Here is a 22,402-nt window from a genome sequence, read left to right on the forward strand (position 1 = left end):
GAGAAGTTTTCGGGGATAGGGTCGGAATTAAGGAGGATATTAACTTGTTTAATTGCCAGAAAATTTGTTGAAAATCAAGTATTCGAAAGGCAAGGACATGAAAAAAAGCTATTGTTTTTAATTGTCGTGCTATTTCTCTTTTTTGTTGTTTTCATTTTAGGCTTTCACTGTTCTGTATTTAAATATATTTTTGATTCAACAAGAGCACAAATTTTATTGAACATGCGAATCAAAATGTTTAGAAGACAGTAAAATTTAATTAAAAAAAGTAAAAGAAGCGATTTGTTTCCTTTTTCATTTAAATCTTAAATTAGTTTTTGAACCTTTGCCTTTTGATTGGTTCCTCTAATTTTATTTATCAGCAACCGTCTCCGAATTTACAGCTGGTGTACACATTATGTACAAAAAAACTACATGCAACAATTTTTCCATAGATAAAGGAAAACAAGTGCTAAAAATTTTCTTTTATTGGTTTGGAGGCTTCTGGACCAAAGTATTTTCCTGCAAATTAGGATCTCTTTATCATAGACGTTTTCTTTTAAAGCAACGGTATGAAAAAATTATAGTATTTTTTTTCAACTAAGAAACAAATATCAAAAGTTAACTTAATAAATTATTTTTATGAATTTCTGATGCGACCTACGCTAAACCCAAAGCCACTTCACTTATTTTATTTGAAAATTGAGTTGATTAGTTGTCCATATAAATGACTAAATATGAAATTTTTCAGCGAGCATAACGAAAAATACAATGTGGCGAGAAAAGAGAAAACCGATGCTTCATGTGACATTGGAATTTCGTTTTTTCAATTGCCTCCCGGCGACCACCCGAGTAATTCAGTGCAAAGTGTGAAAAATGTTGAAGAGAACAGAAGTACATCTTGGCTCAAAATAAAAATGAACTCAAATGAGGAAAAAGTTCTGAAAATTAAAACATTTCCCTTGTAATTTGTAGCCCAAATTGATGGTATACTTTGTATCCCTTCCCCATTCTTACCGTTCATCTTTTTAAGTCTGGATTTGACATTCATTACCAGAAATGTTTTCTTAGGGGACATTTAAAAATATGACAAAAGGCAACAACTTTAGGAAATAACGATTTTCTTTTTCAGCCTCCTTACTTCGGATTCAATTTGATTTTGAAAATTGCGGTAATCAAATGGTATTTTTTTATTATCAGTCCAATTAAATTCAATTATTATAGGAGTCCTATACGTGTTTTCACTTCAATTAACGAGAAGAGGGAATTTTTTTAGTTAGAGAAATTGCAGGCTTTCTAAATTTAGCAAAATACTAGCCCAATTCAAGTTCATCAGTTTATTACGAGTTCTATACTTAGCCGAATTGATTACATTTAGGGAATTTATAAAACGATGATCAAAAAACCAGTTATTTACCTTTGTAAACACTGCATCCGTCTTAACTTATGTTTGGTTGACTTTGAAATCGTACTTTTTCCTCAAAATTGATTGAATCATCAAATCACAATCTATTTGCGTGAGCTAATTAAATTAAAAATGTTCCATACGTTTTGTTGAGTTTTATTTAGATTGTTACAAATTGGAAACTGTCGAAGTTAATTGAAAAGAAAATTTAGATGAGAAAATATCAGTCATTTTTGCGACTAGCGTTTAAACTCTTTTTTTCCACTTTCTTTTCTAATTGCTGTCCGTGTTCGATTCAGAAAAAAATTTGAGTTTGTCAATTCTTTTCCAATTGTTTTTGTTTTGTTCCAACTTCAATTCTCCGAAGAGCTGCTTTATGTTCCGTAATATATGACAATGCTTGCGATATGTCTGCTCAAGTTATATAAAAACAAGGAGGCTCGGTAATGTGCGTTCGCACATTAAGTTCCGACCCTGCTCATCTACATTTTTCACTTAATTGTCTACCAAATGAGGAAGAGATTAAAAAAAATAACATATCAACATATCGTTCAACAAACTACTAAAAAAACAAAACAATCTACTCTAGAGGGCCTATGAGACCTGTGGCAACCATAATATGACTACCAGAAAGGACGGCAAAAAAAATCAAATTGTTACAAATATTAATTACGACCAAAACTCCTTGTCCATTTTTTGAAAACCACTATTAACCAAATCAAAATGGCATTAGATAAAAATTATACTAAGAAGATTAACCTGTAGTTTTTGGAACAAAATTTGGGACTTTTCCTCAATGCAACTTGACAACAGTGGCAAAAGATTATTAAAACATTGCTTTTTTTTATAAAAGAATTAAATTCAAACTGATTAGAAACATTACACATCAAATGAAATCATTGAGAGAGTCTTTTATACCTCAATAGATAGCAACTGAGGCCTTTCATTATCCAGGATATGTCATACTACTACAAAAAGAACGACAAATACAGGTAAAAACGAAAAATTTGCACGAAAAATTATGCACGAAAACGATGTCCCCCCGAACAATTAATATTAAGCTGATCACTAAAAGCAATAAAAATCTTCGTTTGCACTTTTTGCAGGTGACAACATTTGTAAGTCATATGACGCCCATTATTGTGATACTGTGAAAAGAAAATAAAAACCTACAAAGAAGGGGCAAATTTGCAAAAATCACGAAAATTGGTTTTATGAAAACTGGTTGTTCCAAGAAGAAAGATCATTGAGGAAAATAAAACCTTTATGGAGAGCAAATTACATTCAAAAGATAAATGATGTGAATTGTATATAGAGATGCTTAGCTACAACTCAACAGAAATAAAATCATCTCTTTTTTTAAAGAAATATTTTAAAAATTCATAGCCAACAAAAGCTTTCGACTAAAAGAGAAGACAGTTTGTCTTGCAAATACTTGGAAAACTAATTGCGACTGTTTTTAACGAGACTAAATCATAAGAAGATAAAATATCTTTAAATACAACCTGAACTAATAAGTTTCACAAACAACTTTACGAAACCACAGTTTTGAAGCCATTAAGTTTAACAGCGATTAACCATAAGATATTAACCACGAGAGTATAACATCTTCATTTGCGTCTCCTTTGATCATCATAGCATCTTTTTGTAAAAAGACCATCACAAAATGGCAACATAAAGAGCCACAAAAACTGAAAAGTATCTAAATTTCACATAATTCTTCTGAAACAAATTGTCTAAGCCCTGAAGACATCATTTCAAAAGTTTAAACAACAGAAAAATGATTTTGTTTGATTGAACAAAACATTCAAAAGAGCTCTAAATAATAAGGCTAATTTCCGAAAATGATACAACATTGTAAAATACGAAAAAAAAACGCAAACCAGAACAAAAAGGGATAAGTTGAAGAATACTATTACTCTTTTTTTTTAAGAAATTTATGTCGAAAGTCAAAACAGCCATTAGTTATTTACCAATATCAGTTATTTAAGTTCACTTGTTCATCTAGGTTTGGCCACTGAGACCTTTAATTATACAAAATTTGGCATATGACAAGAAAAATTAACAACAAATAAAGGTCAAAAATAAAAAACAATTTCTGGAAGAGAGCGGTGTCGCAGCCCTTCAGACCATATGTTATAAAAACAAAAAAAAATGTTCAGTTTCACATTCTGTCGAGCTTTTTGCAGTTAGATTGTAAAATAATGTGACATTTTACAAAAGAAACAAAAACAACAGCAAAATTGGGCAATTATGCACAAAAATCAGAAAATTTTGTATGAAAACTCATAGTACCAAAAGCAAGGAGACCTTCTGTCAAAACAATCGGTTACAAATTTAGTTTTTATTATATAAGGAGGAAAGATTAACCTGTACTTACTGAGAATAAGCAAATTGTTGACTAAAGTAATATAAAAAAACGACAAAATCAAAAAATTACAGAAATTTCCTTAAAACAAATTCATTCAATAACATAAGAGACATTAGGTAACAACCAAATGAATAGAAAAGTTTCACTTGCACCTCTTAAATTTAGATCGTTGAGTGGTTAAAATTAAAATTTAGACTGCCAAAAGAATAACAATTGAAGGCAAAAGGCGAAGACAAGAATTTAGTTAAATTTTACTAAAACTCTTCCTCAAAGCCATAAAAGCCCTTTGGTTCTCTGAAAACAAGCTGTATCTACATTTGGACTCCAATTAACGTAAATTGGAGCTGTCATTAACGGAGCCGTGAATAAAAATTATTGTCAGTAATTAAAATTAAAAAAAAAGCAAAATATTTTGAAAAAAGGCAGCATCAAAATAAAAACCAAAAAGTCTCTGATTCTAAGTCCCTGATATTATCAAACCTCTCCCTGATTTTGTCGCGCGCCCAGCAAGCCGAACAAGTGTTCAAGTTATTTGCGAATTAGACCAATTGTTGAATGGAATTCTTCAAATATTGGAAAAAAAATGCATTTTGTATAATTATCGAGTTAAATCTGTAAAAACGGCAAAGTTTTTATTCCGGAAGACTTTCATACGGCGTCTAATTGCAACTAATGCTTTTTTTGAGATTATGGAGTCTATGTTAAGGTTTCTAGGTCACTAAGTCTGGCAAACTTTAACAAAGTGGACCCAAAAAGCATATTTTGTGCCATTTTTGATGAAAAATGTTTGAATTTTGAAAATTTTATCAAAAATTTTAGCCAAAAAAACTTCAATCAAACAATTCAGCAACGCTCTTCTATCTCTTACGGTAACAACAACATTTTGCCGTTGAAAATTTCACCTTATTTTGAATTATATTGGCGAAGTTGTGCCAAATTTTAGCAAAAATTACTGAAAATGTGAACAAAAACTGTCGAATGTTCACAAAAATTTAAACCTCGATAACTCCCTGTAAAACACGAAAATCAAAAAAATCTTTTTAATTCCGTATTCTACGCTGGACGGGCTTTTTAATTGTACCACTCACAATTCTCTACGATGAATATATCGGTCGGCCAAAACAAAAACTGAACAAAAAAAAACGCAGTTGAGTATATAGTTCCTCCCTCCCCACTAAAGTGGGGGTCGTATCAATAAGGGTTTTTCCTCTCACGCCAGAAACAATTTTGGCAAACTTGAGACGTATGTTGGAACATTCTGTGCTCAGTCTAGCACGAGCCATCTTGTTTCTTTACCATGAAGTCTTTACCAAGTTGATAAATCAATAAATAAATTTTTCTCAAACCAATGGATCTTCATATGAATTACCTGGGCGAAAAACAAGGAAAAAAACTAGAGCTAGTTGCTTCTAAGTAGGTGGAAAAGTTAATGCGTTTTCAAATGAAGTATTTTTATTTGGAAAATCAACTTCTTCAGGGATTTGGAATGAGATAATTTAGCCAGAGGACTATAGTTTATGCAATATGGGTGGTGTATTTTCACACGACAGAGCTGGTGAAGGAGCTGTAAATGAGACTGACAGATCGTCTTTCGGCAGTGGTCCAGGTTCACGATTATCCGACGAGAACCGAATTGGAGCCGGGCGGAGTTTGAACAGAAAGCGGAGGAGACCTAGAAGGGCACCTGTTGTAGCGTTTGATGGTAGATAGTTGCATTGAAGCTTTACACATACTTTTATCATGAAAATCATTTAAAAAATCCCCCCATTGCTCTTTGCGTTTGTAGTTGTTTTTTGTGGAACTGTCATTGAATAAGTTAGCCATTATCAAAAAGCATCGATATTCATAATATATGGGTATATACACGAGCTATTTCATTTGAAAAGATCAGATGTAAGCGACTAGCTTCAGTTTTAGTTTTTCTATCTAATCTAAGGGATAAAACTTGCATCTGCTATTCAAGAATATTTTTAAATTATGCCTGTGCTGGCTTCTGATGATACGTTTGTTGCATGAAGAGCCATTGAAACTGTTACCTACCCTTTGAAGCAATAGGACAATTTTACAATATCGACCAATAGATCACTGTGTTACAAAATTAGAAACTGCACTTTAGATAGATCAGTTTACGTGTTCAGAGATAAAAACTGTCGTTCTATGACATGTAACCCCAGCCTTCATAGCTGAATAATCTTAGTTGCAGTTTTCTGACGCGCTTTGTTTTAACATTTGGTCGTTTGTTTTAACGTACTTGAAATCCGGACTTAAATTACGGGAAATCAGGAAGATCTAATTGTATACATTTCTAAGGTGATACTACGACAGACGAAAGTGACCTTGACACTGTTGATCTCTCCAGCAACGAGGATGACTCACCCGCCTCTTCCCACAATCTAACGTCATCGCCCTCCTCGGTCCACGCTAACAGTGGCAATCAACAAGCTCACTCGGGGTCAAATGGAGGTCAAATTAATGTTGCGGGAAGTGGAGGAAGAGCACCCCATACGAAGAGGCTGAAGCTGGATTCAACAGCGCAGTATATATACGAAAAACTGTTCATTCAAGGTAGGTCATTCCAGTCGTTATATCAATGTAGCTACCGTTTTGAATTGAAGTTCGCTATAACAATAACTCTCGCAATAAATAGATTGTCAGATGATTTTAGATCAGGCTTCGATAACAACTTCAGAAGGGGATGATTGTGAAAATTATGCAATTACATGAGATCCTTGTTGATTCAAATGGTTCAAAATTTTCTTGTCTCCATCAATTGGTTCAAATTTTCGTGATTGATTCAAGTGTTAAATTTGGTTAAAGTAGAGTTAGTAGTCTAATTGCTACAATAAATATCCTGAAAGTTATCTTCAATATCGACGCTTATTGTTCCGACCCACTTTAGTGGGGGGAGGAACTATATACTCAACTGGTTTTTTTGTTCAGTCAATTTTTACCGATCGATATATCGTATAGGATTGTGACCGGTATCATTAGAAAGCTAAGCTTTTCAAGCGTAGAATTTCAAATTAATTTTTTTTTGAATTTTGCTTTTTTCCGAGGAGTTACGGAGATTTAAAGAAATATGAACGTGAGCCTAACTTCCGTTTTAATTTAAGCAAAATTAACTTTCGTTAATTTTGCTTAAATTTTGATCAAATTTTGCTAAAATATGATAAAATTGTTAACGAGAGTCTCATTAGTTTTACGTTAAAAGATAGAAGAGAGTTCACGAATACTTTGAACCGACTGTTTTAGCAAAATTTTCCGCTATTTTTTTTGAAAATTCAGCATTTTTCTTGTTCATAAAAAATGGCTTTAATTTTCCCTATTTTTTACACTGTCCAATTTGACTGGTGGTGCAGACATCAAAAATCCGGAGATTTTCTCCGGTTCCTAAGAAAATTTTCTGGAAGTAAGTGTTACCAAAAAGCTATTCAGCAATTTATTTTAAAAATGAGTGTTTTTACAGACACGGAGCAATAGCAAGGCGAGTTTTGGCCTCCTCTTTGATTTTTGCGATGAAAAAGGATTCTGATTGTATTTTGGGTCTGTCATTTTTTTAAAATATTTTTTGCATTTTTCATCCCAATTTAATGAAAGTCATTTTCAAGGCTCCAATTTTTCATTTAAAGGTTCAATTAATAAGAGGTTCATTTATGTTCATATAACTTCTAATGAAACAATATTGTGTTTCATGAAAGAAGCTCATGTCTTTTATGGCTCCGACAAATTGTTTTCATAAATTTTTACTTAGTTTTCGAGTTTTGATGCTCTTTTTGTAGTCTTTTGACTGAGTCCGATTAATCAAATGTCTAATTCGGTAGCAAAGAAGCTATTAAGGAGACTATATTTTGCTTTCAGTTCATACGTAATTTTTTTTGGTAATATAACAAATATCCCAAATTCTTCATTTATTTTCGATAATGATTTTTTTTGGTCAAATTAATTTCGGTAACATATAGGATATTTTTGGTTGTAATGGAGAAACAGCAAGAGTTGGACCAGTTGGTCTGGTTGTGAATTTTTATAGTTCAAAAATTAATGGAATTGTAATGGGGCCCTGTATATATCTTCTTGAAATACGTTTGCTTTTTTGTTAGTTACAGACCAGAATGATTTCAAGTTCAACCTCAATAATTGACGGGTAACCCATAAAACCTTTTGGCTGAACACCATTTCCATAAATTTGTTCGTAAATTTCTGAGTTCTGCCTTTACTCAGTGTTAATGCGTAGTCTTGACTTAGTCTCACTAATGAAATGCAAAATTGGCTTCCTCAGCAATGACAATTTGAACTTAAGTTGAAAGCTTACGGTTGCTATGACTTACGCGTAGTCTCATTTAGGAGAGGTCGCATTCTTTTTAGGTCGAAATATAATGTAGTTTTCTTAGATTTTTAAAGTTTAAATAATGGTTTTAACGTTATACTACGAGTTTTCATAATTTTTTCATATTAATTTTGACATTTTCCAATATTTGAGATTCTCTTTTGCGGTATTGTCCAATCATCACGTTAATGCCACATTAATGACGCGTTGCATATATTATTCAGAGGGCTGAAATGAGGCGCAATTGAGTTTATTCGATATCTTTAGCGAATAGATTTTGATCTTATAGGCTTCGACAACGTTTCCTCGCAGAACTAAATTGACCTTTAGATTTTTTTGTTTGTATTGGTTCTTGTAGGAGTAGGACATTCATAATAATGACAGGTCTCAAAGGTTTTTATGATGGTATAATTAAAGCCAGTGAATGTGTTCATTTGATGGCTAGTTGCTTTCATAACTGAATTTAATTGTTTTCAAAAAGTATAAACGCATTTTGTTTTTGCCCCTTTTTGTTTACTGTCTACATGTTCATTTTTCTCAATGCAGACAGGTCCTATATCTTTCCTGGTGAAATAGAAGTCATTTGGTTTAGCGTACTTTTTATCTGATGCTGTTTTGACTTTTTCGTTAAGTTTTTTTAAGAAAAAAATTAGACAATGGGTTTTGGTCGTAACTGCTTGCTTTTGTTTGATTTTGATGTTTCGTTGTTTGTCTTGTCTCTTACTCTGCTTAGTTGCAAGTATCGTTTGCCCTGCAATGAGTTAATTTTTCAGTTGTATAGTTGTCAGAGCTTAAAATGATTTTTTAAATGGATTTACTAATTATTATCGAACAGGCGATTTTTGAAGATTATCTATCTCTTCCTCATTTGGTGGACAATTAAGTCAAAAACCTGGTTGAGCGTGGTCGGAACATTATATGCGAACGCACAGTACCGAGCCTCCTTGTTCTTCAAATCTCTGGTTTCATTAATTTTTTTTGCATCTGTGAAGGTGTACTGCAGCATTTGTTTCAATGCCCAATCTTCAAGTGTTTGCACGCAGATAATTTTCGAATTGTTTATTCAATCAGATTTTAGGTGAAGGCAGTGACGTCACAATTAAATGTCTGGGACGCGAGTGGAAGCTCCACAAGTTATATCTCTCCCAGTCCAACTACTTTGAGTGTATGTTCGGAGGAAGGTGGCTTGAGTCAGAACAGAACTCAATCAGTATTGATATACCCGACAGGTTATCATTGTGACTATATTTTGCAATTCTGTGGTCAAATTCTATTATGCTTTTCTCACGCATAAGAAATAGATCACAATTTAAAAACTGATGTAATACAGGAAAGAGAGATAGACACGATATGAAACGTGATAGGTATGCAACGTGAACTATCGCTCGCTTTAGTACTATTCGATCAATCTGCAATTCAATGTGATTACCGGAAAAATCAATGATTATTTAGTGATTAGAAGATCAAACGAGGATTTGTCACGCATCTGCCAGTTTTCATTGGAAGTGAATATTTCTGTTCACTATAAAGATTCGACTGTAAAGATTCGACTATAATACGATTGAACCAGAAACTGATTACGCCATCATTTTTATATAAACAGTCATTCTCTACGTCTTTCTTTGTTTATTTATGATGTAATGAGCACAAATTGGATTTAATATGATTTTTATCAGATTCATGAAAAAATGGTCAATGCCCTCTACAACGGAGTCAAGGTTAATTGGACAGATAATTATCGGGAACTTATTCAAACAAAAAGAGAAGAGCGCGTTACTTTATGCTAAGAATAAAAAATTGCATACCCAAGTTCTTTTTAGCTCAAAGCCGAACAGTGACTGGACTAAAACCAACAGAAAAATGCAAAAAAACCTGAAATCAGAATCTCTAAAACAATAAATTGATATACATTACTGATGCTGTACATAGGTGTACAGCATCAGTAATCGAAACAAAGGCCCAATTTAATACAAGCTTGAAAATTCTAAGTGAGTAAGCAGTTTTATCTCTGTAATCATGGACTGAAAATACCACTTGAGAGAGTGATTGAATATTTTGACGGTCAAAATGATCGCAGAGGCCCTAGTTCGAATGATTTCAAAAGCTTTATCTGTACCTCAGTATGTTATTGTCAAGTATGTTACCCCCCCCCCCCCCCGAGTTACCGCGCTCTTGTCATTGCAGGATAACTTCCTATACAAACAAGGAGGATCGGCAATGTGCGTTACCACATAAAGTTCCGACCCCGCTCATCCACATTTTGGCATAGATGTCTACCAAATAAGGAACAGATAGAAAATCCCCAAAAATTCTAGTGTTTTTCAAAAAAAAATGTGAATTATTAAAGCAAGTCAAGACGAACAACGAAATCAAACAACAATGACAACAAACATTAATTACATCCCAATCTTTGATGTCCTTCTCATTATTTAGAATAGGTACCAAATAGACAAAAGGAGAAAGAAGGGCAATATTGAGTAATGCTTTTGTATTTTTGAAAACAATTATTTTCAAATTCATGAAAGCCATTAGCTACGAAATGAATTAAATAGTTTCGTTTATTTGTTCGACGGTAGTTCTAAAGATCTGTAGTTATTTGGAATGTCTTACGTCTACAAAAAGAACGTCAAATTTAGACAAAAATCAAAAATTAGTTTACTTCATTTGAGAAAAACCCGTCGTGAAGCCAGTAAGTTCATAACGAATTCTTTATAAACATTAGATTTTGTACACTTGCACCTTCCTTCGACAACAATGGTCTCATATGTGACCTGTAATTAACGAGACTAGGTAACAAATAGACAAAAACGAACAAAGATGCAAAGTTTAAGTGTTTTTTAAAGCAATTGTTTTCAAAGTCGTGAAAGCCATCAGCTATCTACTCAAATCAGATTATAGGCTCATTTTCCGTCCATGAAAAGACAGTTAGATCTGTCATAATTCATGAAATTTCATACGACTAAAAAGACAAAGTAAAAATCACATTATTGACAGTTAACGACTGAAAGGAGCGTCGAAGCCGTTGAAAACATAATATGCCTTTAAAGACTTTTATATGTTCGATTGTGTCTTTTTTTGAACGCCACTATTGTAATATGTGAACTCTCAATAATGTGATTATGTGAAAAAACGAGAAGAAAACGTAAAAATGGGCCAAGAAATCTTGTAGTTTGTAGTATCCGTACCAGAAAACCATAACTTAACGCGTAAAACCGCCTGCAAAGATTAAATTTTAATTCAGTAGCAAGAATAGAAGGAAGCATTCTTTCTTTGGTGACACTATGCTACAAATTGACCAAATTAAGAAAAAAATCATGGCAAATTTCAATAAGCCAATGTTTATTAAAAATCAAAACGACCATAATCGAGTAAAGAATCTAGATACATAAATTTAGAACTGCTAAAAAACCAATCGGACCTATCAACAGTGAATTTTGATTTGATTTGTTCTATTCTTTAATTAACATAAAAAGATCGAAATTTTTTCTAAAAAAGACCGACTGATTAGAATTCGAATTATTTTTGGATTTTACAGTCCACGATTGAACTAAAACCAGCCCTGCTTTTGCTGTTCGTCCATTAAAACCGCCTAAGTATTTCAAAAGTTATAGATATAGATAATGTGTTAGTTAAAAAAAATCGAAAATAAACGCTGACTTTTATCGAAAATAAATCATCGAGAAAAGTTTGGAAAAAAACGGCAAAACATTAATTCGGGAGCACTCTCAATGGAAGTGCAAGTAGGACTAGCCACCTTTGGAGTTCACAAAGATTGTGTTAGTGGTTTGGGTGTGTACTTTCGGCAAATTTAATCAAAGTGGACCAAAGAAGCTTATTTCGTGCATTTTTTGATGAAAAAGGCTCAATTCTGAGATATTTAGCCTGAAAAATTAAAAAATAATGAACCATGCTTTTTGTCTTTGAAAATAAAATCAACAGTGTTATTGTTCACAATTTTTACATTTGTAAGCAAAATTGAAGAAATTTTGGGGGAAAATTCAGGAAAATGTGAATAAAAATAATTGTGAATATTCTTTTTCATTCCATAATCTACGCTGGACGGGCTTTTCAATGATACCACTCACAACTCTCTACGATGAATATATCGATCGGTCAAAATTGACTGAACAAAAAACCCATTTGAGTATATAGCCCGCCCCACCCCCCAAGAGGGGTCGAAACAAAAGGGCGTACAAAGAATGTACACGCACTAAGCGTCGTACACAAACAGAAAAGATTCAGAAAACCATTAATGTCTGACTCATTGAGGGGGAAACAACATGACTTGGAAAAAAGATAGATAAGTCAGAAGTCGAAATTTGAATAATGCTCAATACTGTCCTTTGCAAACTTTCGTTTCTGTGTTTCAGTTTTGTGACTGAGTCTGCATTGAACATTGCCTTCGGCTCCTTATACTGTGGAGAGGTCAATATCCCAACAGGTGAAGTGGTCGCAGTTCTCTCTGCTGCCTCGCTCTTCCAGTTAGATGGCATGGTCGACTTGTGTGTGAGTTGAACCTATTTACAATCCATGTTGGATCTATTTTGCCCTCTCTCCGTCCTCGCTGACACATGATTTGTAGGCATATAAATTTTTACGCCCCCGATACTTGTGCTTCAAATAGTAAAGTGCTTAATAACGGCTTATAATTTGCTACTGATGGTCATTAACAGTCCTGCAGTTTACTGTAGAAAAAAACGGGAATTTTAGATGAGGTGGTCCGCTTTCAAGTTGGTTTCTTTCGTTGGTTAAACATTGTAGGTGATTAATAGCCGCGTCAGCAATTCCAGGTGGCTATTACTGCGCTCCTAATTTTTACAATTCAAAGAATTTGAGTTGTATCGGGGCGCTGTCTTTTTTTACGACTCGAAGAGGAGTATTGGTTTTCTTAAGGTTTTTTTTTTTTACCGGAAGTACTATTCGTTCAGACGCTGTTTTGACCTAAAAGCGAAAGTGAGAAAAATTGCAGTGTGAACTAATTTTTTCTGAGCGAGAGAAGTTTTTTGATCGTGCGCTGCGTTTAGTGAATGACTTTTTGACTTTGAAAAGTAGTTTTTGACTGAATGGCACATATAGATAACCGTTTTTAGCCGTTTTTTCATCTAAGTGGCCCATTTTTTTTGCTTGTAATTTGGTTTTTTTGTAGAAATGATTTTTATTCGATGCTATATTGAAATGCAAATTAATAGCACAGTGTTTTGCAGAGGCTGAAAACGCGTTTCAAGTTCAAAATTGGCATAAATTTCTTGATTTTTTAATTAATTTTTGGCTTTTTTCCTATTATTTTTGTCATTTTTGGATCTTTTAGCCGTCTTTTTGTCAAAAATCAGTCAATATGACAACTTCCCGTTGACAATTCATATACTCAATGCCTCTTTTTACCTCGATGTAATTTTGTTTTGTAAAATTTTACATATGCTAATCCGATTTTGTTAGTTTTTTTCCTGTTTTTCTCAGTTTTTTGTCTGTATTTTGGTTTTAATTACTAGAAATATTCTTTTTGTGCAACATGAGGGGCTTTAATTTCGTTTCAGTAAAAACGTCAATATTTTTTAGCGTTAAATTTTTGAAAAACAGTTAATTTTTTTTATAAATGCAGTCCTAAAAATTTTTTGACCTTTTTTTGTAAAATGTTTCAATGTTTCGTTTGTTTGATTTCTGCTTTTTCTTTTTTTGATCTGTTCGGGAGGATAGATTTTTGTCTCGGATCAATAGCACAGTGTTTTGCAGAGGCTGAAAACGCGCTTCAAGTTAAAATTGGCATAAATTTCTTGATTTTTTAATTAATTTTTGGCTGTTTTCCTATTATTTTCGTCATTTTTGGATCTTTTAGCCGTCTTTTTGTCAAAAATCAGTCAATATGACAACTTCCCGTTGATAATTCATATACTCAATGCCTCTTTTTTACCTCGATGTAATTTTGTTTTGTAAAATTGTACATATGCTAATCCGATTTTGTTAGTTTTTTCCTTTTTTTCTCAGTTTTTTGTCTGTATTTTGGTTTTAATTACTAGAAATATTCTTTTTGTGCAACATGAGGGGCTTTAATTTCGTTTCAGTAAAAACGTCAATATTTTTTAGCGTTAAATTTTTGAAAAACAGTTAAATTTTTTTATAAATGCAGTCCTAGAAATTTTTTGACATTTTTTTGCAAAATGTTTCAATGTTTCGTTTGTTTGATTTCTGCTTTTTCTTTTTTTGATCTGTTCGGGAGGATAGATTTTTGTCTCGGATCAATCGCTGTCTTTTCTTTATCTCAACTGCTGAAAAATGAAATGGTGTTAGTTTTTCTTGTTTTTTTAAATTTGATTTTTTAACTTTCAAAAATTTAAACTTCGATTTGAACTTTCAAAAATCAAGAATTAGTGTTTGTCACTTTGTTACGGTGTTCCTTTTATTGTTTCCATATTGTTCACGTTTTAGCTTGTATCATTCTAGCTTTGTCCTGGTACCTACATTTATAATGGTTATATTGATTTTTTCAGTTATTAACAAATTGAATGATTTCGGCTTTTTCCTAGCTTTTCGTCATTTCTTTGGGTTGAAATTGATTTCTTTCAACATAAGGCAGTACTAAGAGTTTACTAGAAAGCCTTTTCCAGAATTTCCACTTATTACTTTTTATTGTATTTTTTCCGACATTGGTATTGTTCTTAAACATTTTTTGCCTTTAAATATTACTCTGTTGCGTTTATATGATTATTTTTATTTTTGAATTAGTTTGAAATCATGTTGTCTAGCATATATACAAGAAGAAAAAGGTGTATGTTGTTCTTGTCTTAATTGCAGTGATGAGAAATCTAACTATAGTGGTTTTCTGATTCTTAACTTTGAGTATTTTTTCAAAAAATAATTTAGTTTTCTTATCAGATAATTATTATCTGCCGTTTGCTTTAGCGATCTTTTTGAGATTAGAATCATGAATTATTTGAGGGCAAATGATAGCCCTGTCAGCGTTTTGAGACTATCAGTGTTTTGACTATCCTATTTATTTTGCACTTATCCTTACCAAATGTTTTCAATAATAAATATTTTTGCGGCATTTTGTTTCTCTTGGTGACAGTGGTTTAAATTCCACCAATTTTTTTTATCAGACCGGGGGGGGGGGGGGTAATTAGTAGTTTATGCTTTATTAAAAAAGTTAATGGTTTCAGCTGCACTTAGGGTTTTTGTCAAGTTTTTACGCTTCGAGTCGCTTCCGGAATTCTTCCGGCTATGTTTTTAAGATCTGTTCATACATTTTCATGATTTTTGAAGTCAAATTGTTGTAGTGATTTTGGTCACGCGGAAACAGGAAGTCGAGCGAAAAAGCGAGTGGCTCTGTGGCGTGATTTTTTTTGCTCTAATTTTAAAGTAGAGTGAGAAAACGGTGTTTGAACAAAAATTCGATTTCTCGCTAGTGGTTTTTTGTTCACATGCGGCAATTTCACTTTGATTTTTACTGTTTTTTTTCGATTTTTTGGATCGGTTTTTTTCTAAATGGTTTTCTCAATCCATTCATAGTCCGTTCGAGGTCTAGTTTTTTGTTTAGTCAATGAAAATTCTTTGAATTGTACGTCAGGACTTTTCCTGCTATGTTTTTTACTTCGTCTTTCAAATTTTTTGTCTTACCGTGACGTCATTTCTGCTTTTAGGTTAATTGCGTGACTTACCTCACTGAAAAAAAATGATTTTTGAACTCACTTATGGAACTTAAATTTCTATGGACATCTATTAATTAAAGTTCAATAGTGTGCATCTAAGTGGTGCTAAACTTTTAAGCCCTAATTCTTGAGTTTTATCCTTGAGTTTTTGAAATTGAATATCAATTTTGAGAAAGCTCTTTTTGGGCTTTTTCCTTATAGACCGTATGTGTCATAAAATTGACAGTCCGAATCTAACGCAAAAAGTCCAGTGGTCTATTAAAGGACTCGTGGTCGATATGTCTATCTTAATTCATTAGTAGTTTCAATTCATGGAAGGCCACAAGCGTCTGTCGAGGCTATTTTCGGCGATCTGTCGGCTATGTTTTTAACTACTTTGCTCCTATATATGTATTCTGGTATTGTGAAAATTTAAATCCTCGGCTTTCGATTCTCGTATGTACGTGATTTTAGTATCCGTTATGCCAAAACTGTCAAAAAATCGGATCGGAAACAAAAGTCATGTATCCCTGTAATTTATGTTTATTCGACTTTTTACATTTGTTGTTAATGGTTTCACTCCACCTACTGGTTCCTATCAATCAATCAATAATTCGGTACGTCAAAAAATTAGTGAAATATACACTTGACAATGTAAAATTGGATAATCCCCAACGCTATTTTGTATTAGATTAAAATCATGCACCACAACATCAACTTGTGTACCGTTGGTCTGTATTACAACGCCGCTCAGTTGTACGGACACCCTCGGCTGGCCCGTAAGTGTGCGAGGTGGCTGCAGAGGGTGCTCATGTTCACACAGAGTCTGGATCTGTTGCAGAGTATCTCGATTGATTTGATGGTGACAATAATTAACTCCAGCAACTTCTTTGTCAACCAGGTCGAGATGGATATCTATACACTTCTGAAGAAATGGGTCTTTTTGAGGTGAGTCTGCTGGTTTCTCTGCTAGCCGCAGAATCCATCTGAGTTGCTGTTATTTTGGACCTAAGAGTATGTACTGATTGCGCTGATTTGCTATCAGTTTATTTACGATTTCTGTTGTGCTGAGAATATTTTCTCTCAAACTGACCAGCTAAGCAGGTTTAAAAAGCTAAAGAAAATTGCATTGAAACTAGTGGCAAATAAATTTAATGCCTGAAATCTTATGCTAGAATGTTGATGAATAAGGCAATTTTTATTTTTCGAAGCTCGAAGGGCAGGAAAGCGACTTGATTTAATCATTTCGTGCGCCTCAAAATTAACGTAAGGTTTTAGTTTGCCAAAGGTTTGCTGCATCATGCTCCACGTAGTTCCGATTCTTCAGATTGAACCCGAGTTGGTCTGGGCAGCGTAGAGAGCTACTAGATGCAAAAGATGCGTTCTTTGTCAACCATTGTAGCGGGCGACTGTCATTTCTGGAGACTGATTTGGGTCAACCATTCGTACCAGCGTTTAAAGGGCTGAGACTGCAATATATCTCAGCGGATAGAGCTTCGCTTTTGAAGGTAACAAAGATCTGTTTACAGCTGCGAAGCTGTAAGCTGAGCGAAGCTATATTGCGGTGCTCTTGGTTTTTTTTACGACTCGAAGAGGAGTATTGGTTTTAATGTTTTTTTTTACCGGAAGTACTATTCGTTCAGACGCTGTTTTGACCTGAAAGCGAAAGTGAGAAAAATTGCTGTGTGAAATATTTTTTTCTGAGCAAGAGAAGTTTTTTGACCATGCGCTGCGTTTAGTGAATGACTTTTTGACTTTGAAAAGTAGTTTTTGACGGAATGGCACATATAGATAACCGTTTTTAGCTGTTTTTTCGTCGAAGTGGCCCAATTTTTTTGCTTTAAATTTGATTTTTTGTAGAAATAATTTTTATTCGATGCTTTTTTGGAAATGTAAACCTTGGAATTTAATATTACCGTGTTTTGCAGAGCCTGAAGACGCGTTTCAAGTTCAAAATAGGCACCTATTTCTTTATTTTTAATAGCCGCCCTCATCTTCTCAGCCGGCTATTATAGCGCTCCTTTTTTTTACTTCGTCGAATAAAAAAATGTTTCGCTTTACCTCATTTTGCCGCCTTTTCAACATTTTGCGTGAAATCTTTTTGACTTCTCTAGGCTAGTTTCTCTCTTCTCTCATTCTGCTGAAAGTGATTTTGAACATCAGTTGCTCAGCAAAGCAATTCAAAATGAACAGAGTCGGTATAAAAAATTGAAATCAGAAATAGAAACGGGATAAACCCATAAAGCCCAATTTTAGATGCCCGCTATTTGAACGTCGTTCATATAAATATTAGTTACCTCTCTCTAATGCTTATTGTTATTGACAGTAGCCCCTGTAGCCTCTCTCTAAGAAACAGAAGTATGTTCAACTACGAAATGCCATCAAATTAAATTGGACTTAAAAAATATTTTTGTACAAAAATCTTTTTTATTCAATATCTTCTGTTGTTTCAATCCCAATCATGCTTATTGGAATCAATGGCGGCTATTTTCCGGCAATCTGCCGGGTATGTTTTAATTTATTTTTGGCATTTTGTCTATTGATTTCTTCCTGTTGATAATTCATTTGCTCCAATCCAAGCCTCTTTCTACCTCGATGTATTTTTGTTTTTATGAAATTGTACATATGCTAATCAGATTTCTGCTGTTTTTTCAATTTTTCTTCAGTTTTTTGTCTGTATTTTTCTTTTAATTACAAGAATTAGTCTTTTTCTGCAACATGAGGGGATTGAATTTCGATAAAAACTTCAATCATTTTTTAAGCGTTAAATTTTTGAAAAACAGTTAAAAATTTTATAAATGCAGTCTTAAATATTTTTTGACAATACTTTTTTGCAAAATGTTTCAATGTTTCGTGTGTTTGGTTTCTGCTTTTTCTTTTTTGTTCCGTTCAGGGGGATGGATTTTTGTCTCAGATGGCTCAAATGCTGAAAAATTAAATGTTTCGTTTTTCTTGTTTTTTTACTTTGATTTTTTTTACTTTCAAAAATCAAGAATTAGTCTTTGTTACGGTGTTCCGTACGTTGTGTCCATGTTCTTCACATTCTATTTTGTTTCATTATAGCTCTTTCGGCACCTACATTTATATTGGTTTTATTGTTTTTTTCAGTTATTAAAGAATTGAGTGACATCAGCTTTTTCTTAGAATTTCTTAATTTCATTGGTTTGCAGTTATTTCATTGAACATAGGGAAGTGCTGAGAATTTGCTAGCAAGCCTTTTCCAAAATTCCCACATCACTTTTTATTGTGTTTTTTTTCTGGCCTTGTTATTGCTCTTAAACGATTTCTTGCCTTCGAATGTTATTTTGTCGCTTTTCTTGGATTATTTTAATTCTTGAATTAGTTTGAAATCATGTTGTCTAGCAGATATACGATAAAGAAGAAGTTTTTGTGTAGTTTTTGTGTTAGTTGCAAGGATTGGAAATCTACTGTAGTAGTTTTCTGTTTCTTAAGTTCGAGTATTATTTTTTGAAAAATTTAACTTAGTTTCTTTGCTTAAAGTTATTATTTTTATTATCTGCCGTTTGCTTTCGCGATCTTTTTGAGATTAGAATGATGAATTATTTGAGGGCAATTGCTAGCCTCGTCAGCTTTTTCAGCATATCAGTGTTTTGACCATCCTAATTATGTTGCACATTTTCTAACGTTACCAAACGTTTTCAATAATATATATTTTTGCTGCATTTTGTTTCTTTTGGTGACAGTGGTCTAAATTTCTCCAATTTTTGGAACAGACCGGGGGAGTTTTTGGTTTGATGCAAAAGGTAATGACTTCAGCTGCAATTTTGGTTTTTTGTAAACTTTTTAACGCTTCGAGTCGCTTCCGGAATTCTCCCGGCAATATTTTTTTGTTTCGTCGTCTGACGCTCATTTTTCGTTTTACATTTGTTCACACCGCAAAACTGAAAGTCAAATTTTTGGAATGAATTCTTCTCACTAACGGCATTTGCGCGCGTGACGTCATTTCTCACTCGCTTTAGCAAAAGTTTTTAGGTTATTTGCGTGATTAGATTTTGATCATACGTGACTTACCTCACTCAATGAAATGACTTTTGCACTTTAAAACTTAAGGTTAGTTTGAATTTGTTTAAGGTCAAAGGAACTCATTTGTGCAGTAAAGGTCCCTAACAAGAGGCTTCTGCGGAATGAATTTTAACAAGCTGTATTAATTTATCGCTGAATGTTTTTTACCTAGTTTTTTGAGCGGCGTCAATTTTTTTTTCAATTTAGATCTGTATCTGTTTCTATCTCTATTATGTGGCACGCAGGTCTATTCTTTCGCAGCTATTCCGGCATGCCGGCTATGTTTCAAATTTTTCATCCGTTTAGTTCCGTGATCTCGTGTTTATTTACTTTTACTTAGCTAGGGCTGCGGTGATGGAAGTGTAATTTTGCTGGGTCGCCCATTAAGCCAAACAAAATATGCATTAAGCCAAACATACTTTTAATAATCTGTGCGGCTAGCTTTCAAACCTATAAAAAATTTCAATGAAGTTTTAGAGCCATAAATGTCGACTAGACTGCCTTTGACCTATTTTTGGCCATTTTCGCCCATTTTTCGTCATATTTGTTGCCTTATGCCTGCGCTCTGGATAAAAATAATTTTGCCGTCAGTGCTGTTTATTGATTATTGATAATTAATAGCCGCGCTCATCTCAGTCGGCAATTATAGCGCTTCCATTTTAGAAAAAAATTCAATAATTTTGGATTGTATTGGCACTCTGTTTTTTTTACGTTTCAAAGAATTTGAATTGTATCGGGGCGCTGTCTTTCTCACGACCCGAAGAGGAGTAATGGCGACCTATTTTTCTTAATCGGTGACTTCTATTTTCAGAAGACGTTTTGGAAGAAGTCAAACGCTGGTCGTTAAAAGAAGTGTTTAGGTCAATCTGCTGAACAAGAGTCAAGCAGAAAGAGAAATTAGAGTGTTTTTTGTTCAAGCATCATTCTGAGAGAGCGCGAGAAAAGCAGGAGTGAAATTTTTTTGATCACGTGCGATAAAAAGCGGTTTTTAGTTTCAACTCGAAATTTATCGGATAACGGTGTTTGTTTCAATCAACTAAAGTCGTGTTAGTGCGTTTTTGATCCTCTCATAAAGATATTAGACTTTCAGTCGCAATTTTGAGCTTTTTTTGGCAGTTTATCCTGTTGGATAGTTTTTTAGTAGTTTATGTAAGCTTATTCCATTGTTGTAGAAAATCTGGAGAGTTTATTTGGTTGGACATAGTAATTTTAGTGAATTAGTTGGTCTTTGGATGTAATAGATTTTAGATTTGATTTGTGTTTGTTAAATGGGATAATTTTAATCAAATTTTGGCATGTTTTGTCTTTTTTAAGTTTTTTGCTTATTTCGTCTCAATTTAGCTTTTGAGTTTAGCTTTTCTTGTTAACTATTTAACATAGATTTATTTTATAGGTATTGCTACTAAGGTTTGACGGTTCAGGTTTTATACATCGGGTTTTTTACTGAAAAAAAAGTTAAATAATTTTGTATTTTCTTTCCGACTTTTCGTTGTTCGCCATTTTTTGTTTAGCGTTTCTCTGACTGGAGTTGCGTAGTGCACTGATCGAACAGAATAATTAAAAAATGTCCAGAATAACTACATGGAGGTAGCATTTTAAGCTATTTGGGAGTTACCTGCTTAACAATTTTATGCAACTTATAAATTATCATTTCCTCTTTCATCGGATTTCTCAGGTTTTGGTGGCGCAACTTGGGATGCAATTTTGTCAGATATTTTTCCAGATATCTTTTTTGGGCGTTCTCATGTTCTCTCATATTTCAAATTGAATCGGAGATTTAATTAGTAGGCTCATTTTATTCTTTGCGTTGTTGGTTGGGGCCTGAAGGAATGTGTACTTCGAGTCGGTTGCGAAGTCTTCTGGCTATTTTTTTGTATGACCTGTTCACACTTTTTATTTTTGGAGTCAAATTGAGGTGATGATTTTCGTCACGCCGAAAAGGGAGTGAAGCAAAAAAGCAGGTGGTTTCGCGTCGGGTCATTTTTTTTGCTCACGCTGGTGATTTTTGTTCACATGCGGCATTTCGACATGCGGCTTTTTCACAATTCACTTATAGTCCATCTAGGTTTTGTTTTTTTTTGTTTGGTGAATAAAATATTTGTTTGCGGTGTCGGGACTGGTCATGCTACATTTTTGTAAGATGTTTTGACGCCTGTTTCCATGACTTTTGAAACTGGATAAACAAGTAAAGCTCGGCGAGTATTAAATTGCAATAGAAGACCATAGCTGGCTTTAGTAGCCTTTTAAGTGCCTTACGTGCTGAAACTGCTCGAAGGACTAAATTTAAGCTGGAAATGTCGGTGTTTGCTGTTTTTGAGCACTGAATGAAGCAATTTTTCTTTTTTTTAAAATTTTCTTTGTTTTTGTTGTTTTTGAGCGCTGAATGAAGCTATTTTTCTTTGTTTTCTTTTTTAAATTTTCTTTGTTTTTGTTGTTTTTGAGCGCTGAATGAAGCAATTTTTCTTTGTTTTCTTTTTTCAATTTTCTTTGATTTTTCAAGTCTAGTTATATTAAGGTCGGTCATAATTTATATGGCTATTTTGTATTTCAATTATTTTTTTACTAATGTGTTTGGGTTCTTTTTTCTGTGGATGCCAACTTAAACACCAGAGTCAAGGCATTTTTCTTTTATTTTTCACGAAAATCAGTTAGTGGATTGGTTTTCACTACACCAAAAG

The 22,402-nt window shown here is 33.4% G+C and overlaps 1 protein-coding gene across 1 annotated transcript in view; it reads left to right on the top strand.

Moving 5' to 3' along the window:
• LOC142342692 (germ cell-less protein-like 1) overlaps positions 1-22,402 on the top strand; it is a 295,739-nt gene that overhangs the window by 229,690 nt on the left and 43,647 nt on the right. The window contains exons 2-7 of the mRNA XM_075394185.1: positions 5,231-5,457; positions 6,066-6,320; positions 9,158-9,308; positions 12,450-12,585; positions 16,393-16,649; positions 17,029-17,209. Of these exons, the coding sequence (XP_075250300.1) occupies positions 5,280-5,457; positions 6,066-6,320; positions 9,158-9,308; positions 12,450-12,585; positions 16,393-16,649; positions 17,029-17,209 (1,158 nt within the window). The 5' untranslated portion in view covers positions 5,231-5,279. The remainder of the gene's footprint in view (positions 1-5,230; positions 5,458-6,065; positions 6,321-9,157; positions 9,309-12,449; positions 12,586-16,392; positions 16,650-17,028; positions 17,210-22,402) is intronic.

The sequence above is a fragment of the Convolutriloba macropyga genome, chromosome 7, assembly GCF_964194025.1.
Source record: "Convolutriloba macropyga chromosome 7, txConMacr16.3, whole genome shotgun sequence".
Classification (NCBI taxonomy): Eukaryota; Metazoa; Xenacoelomorpha; order Acoela; family Convolutidae; genus Convolutriloba; species Convolutriloba macropyga.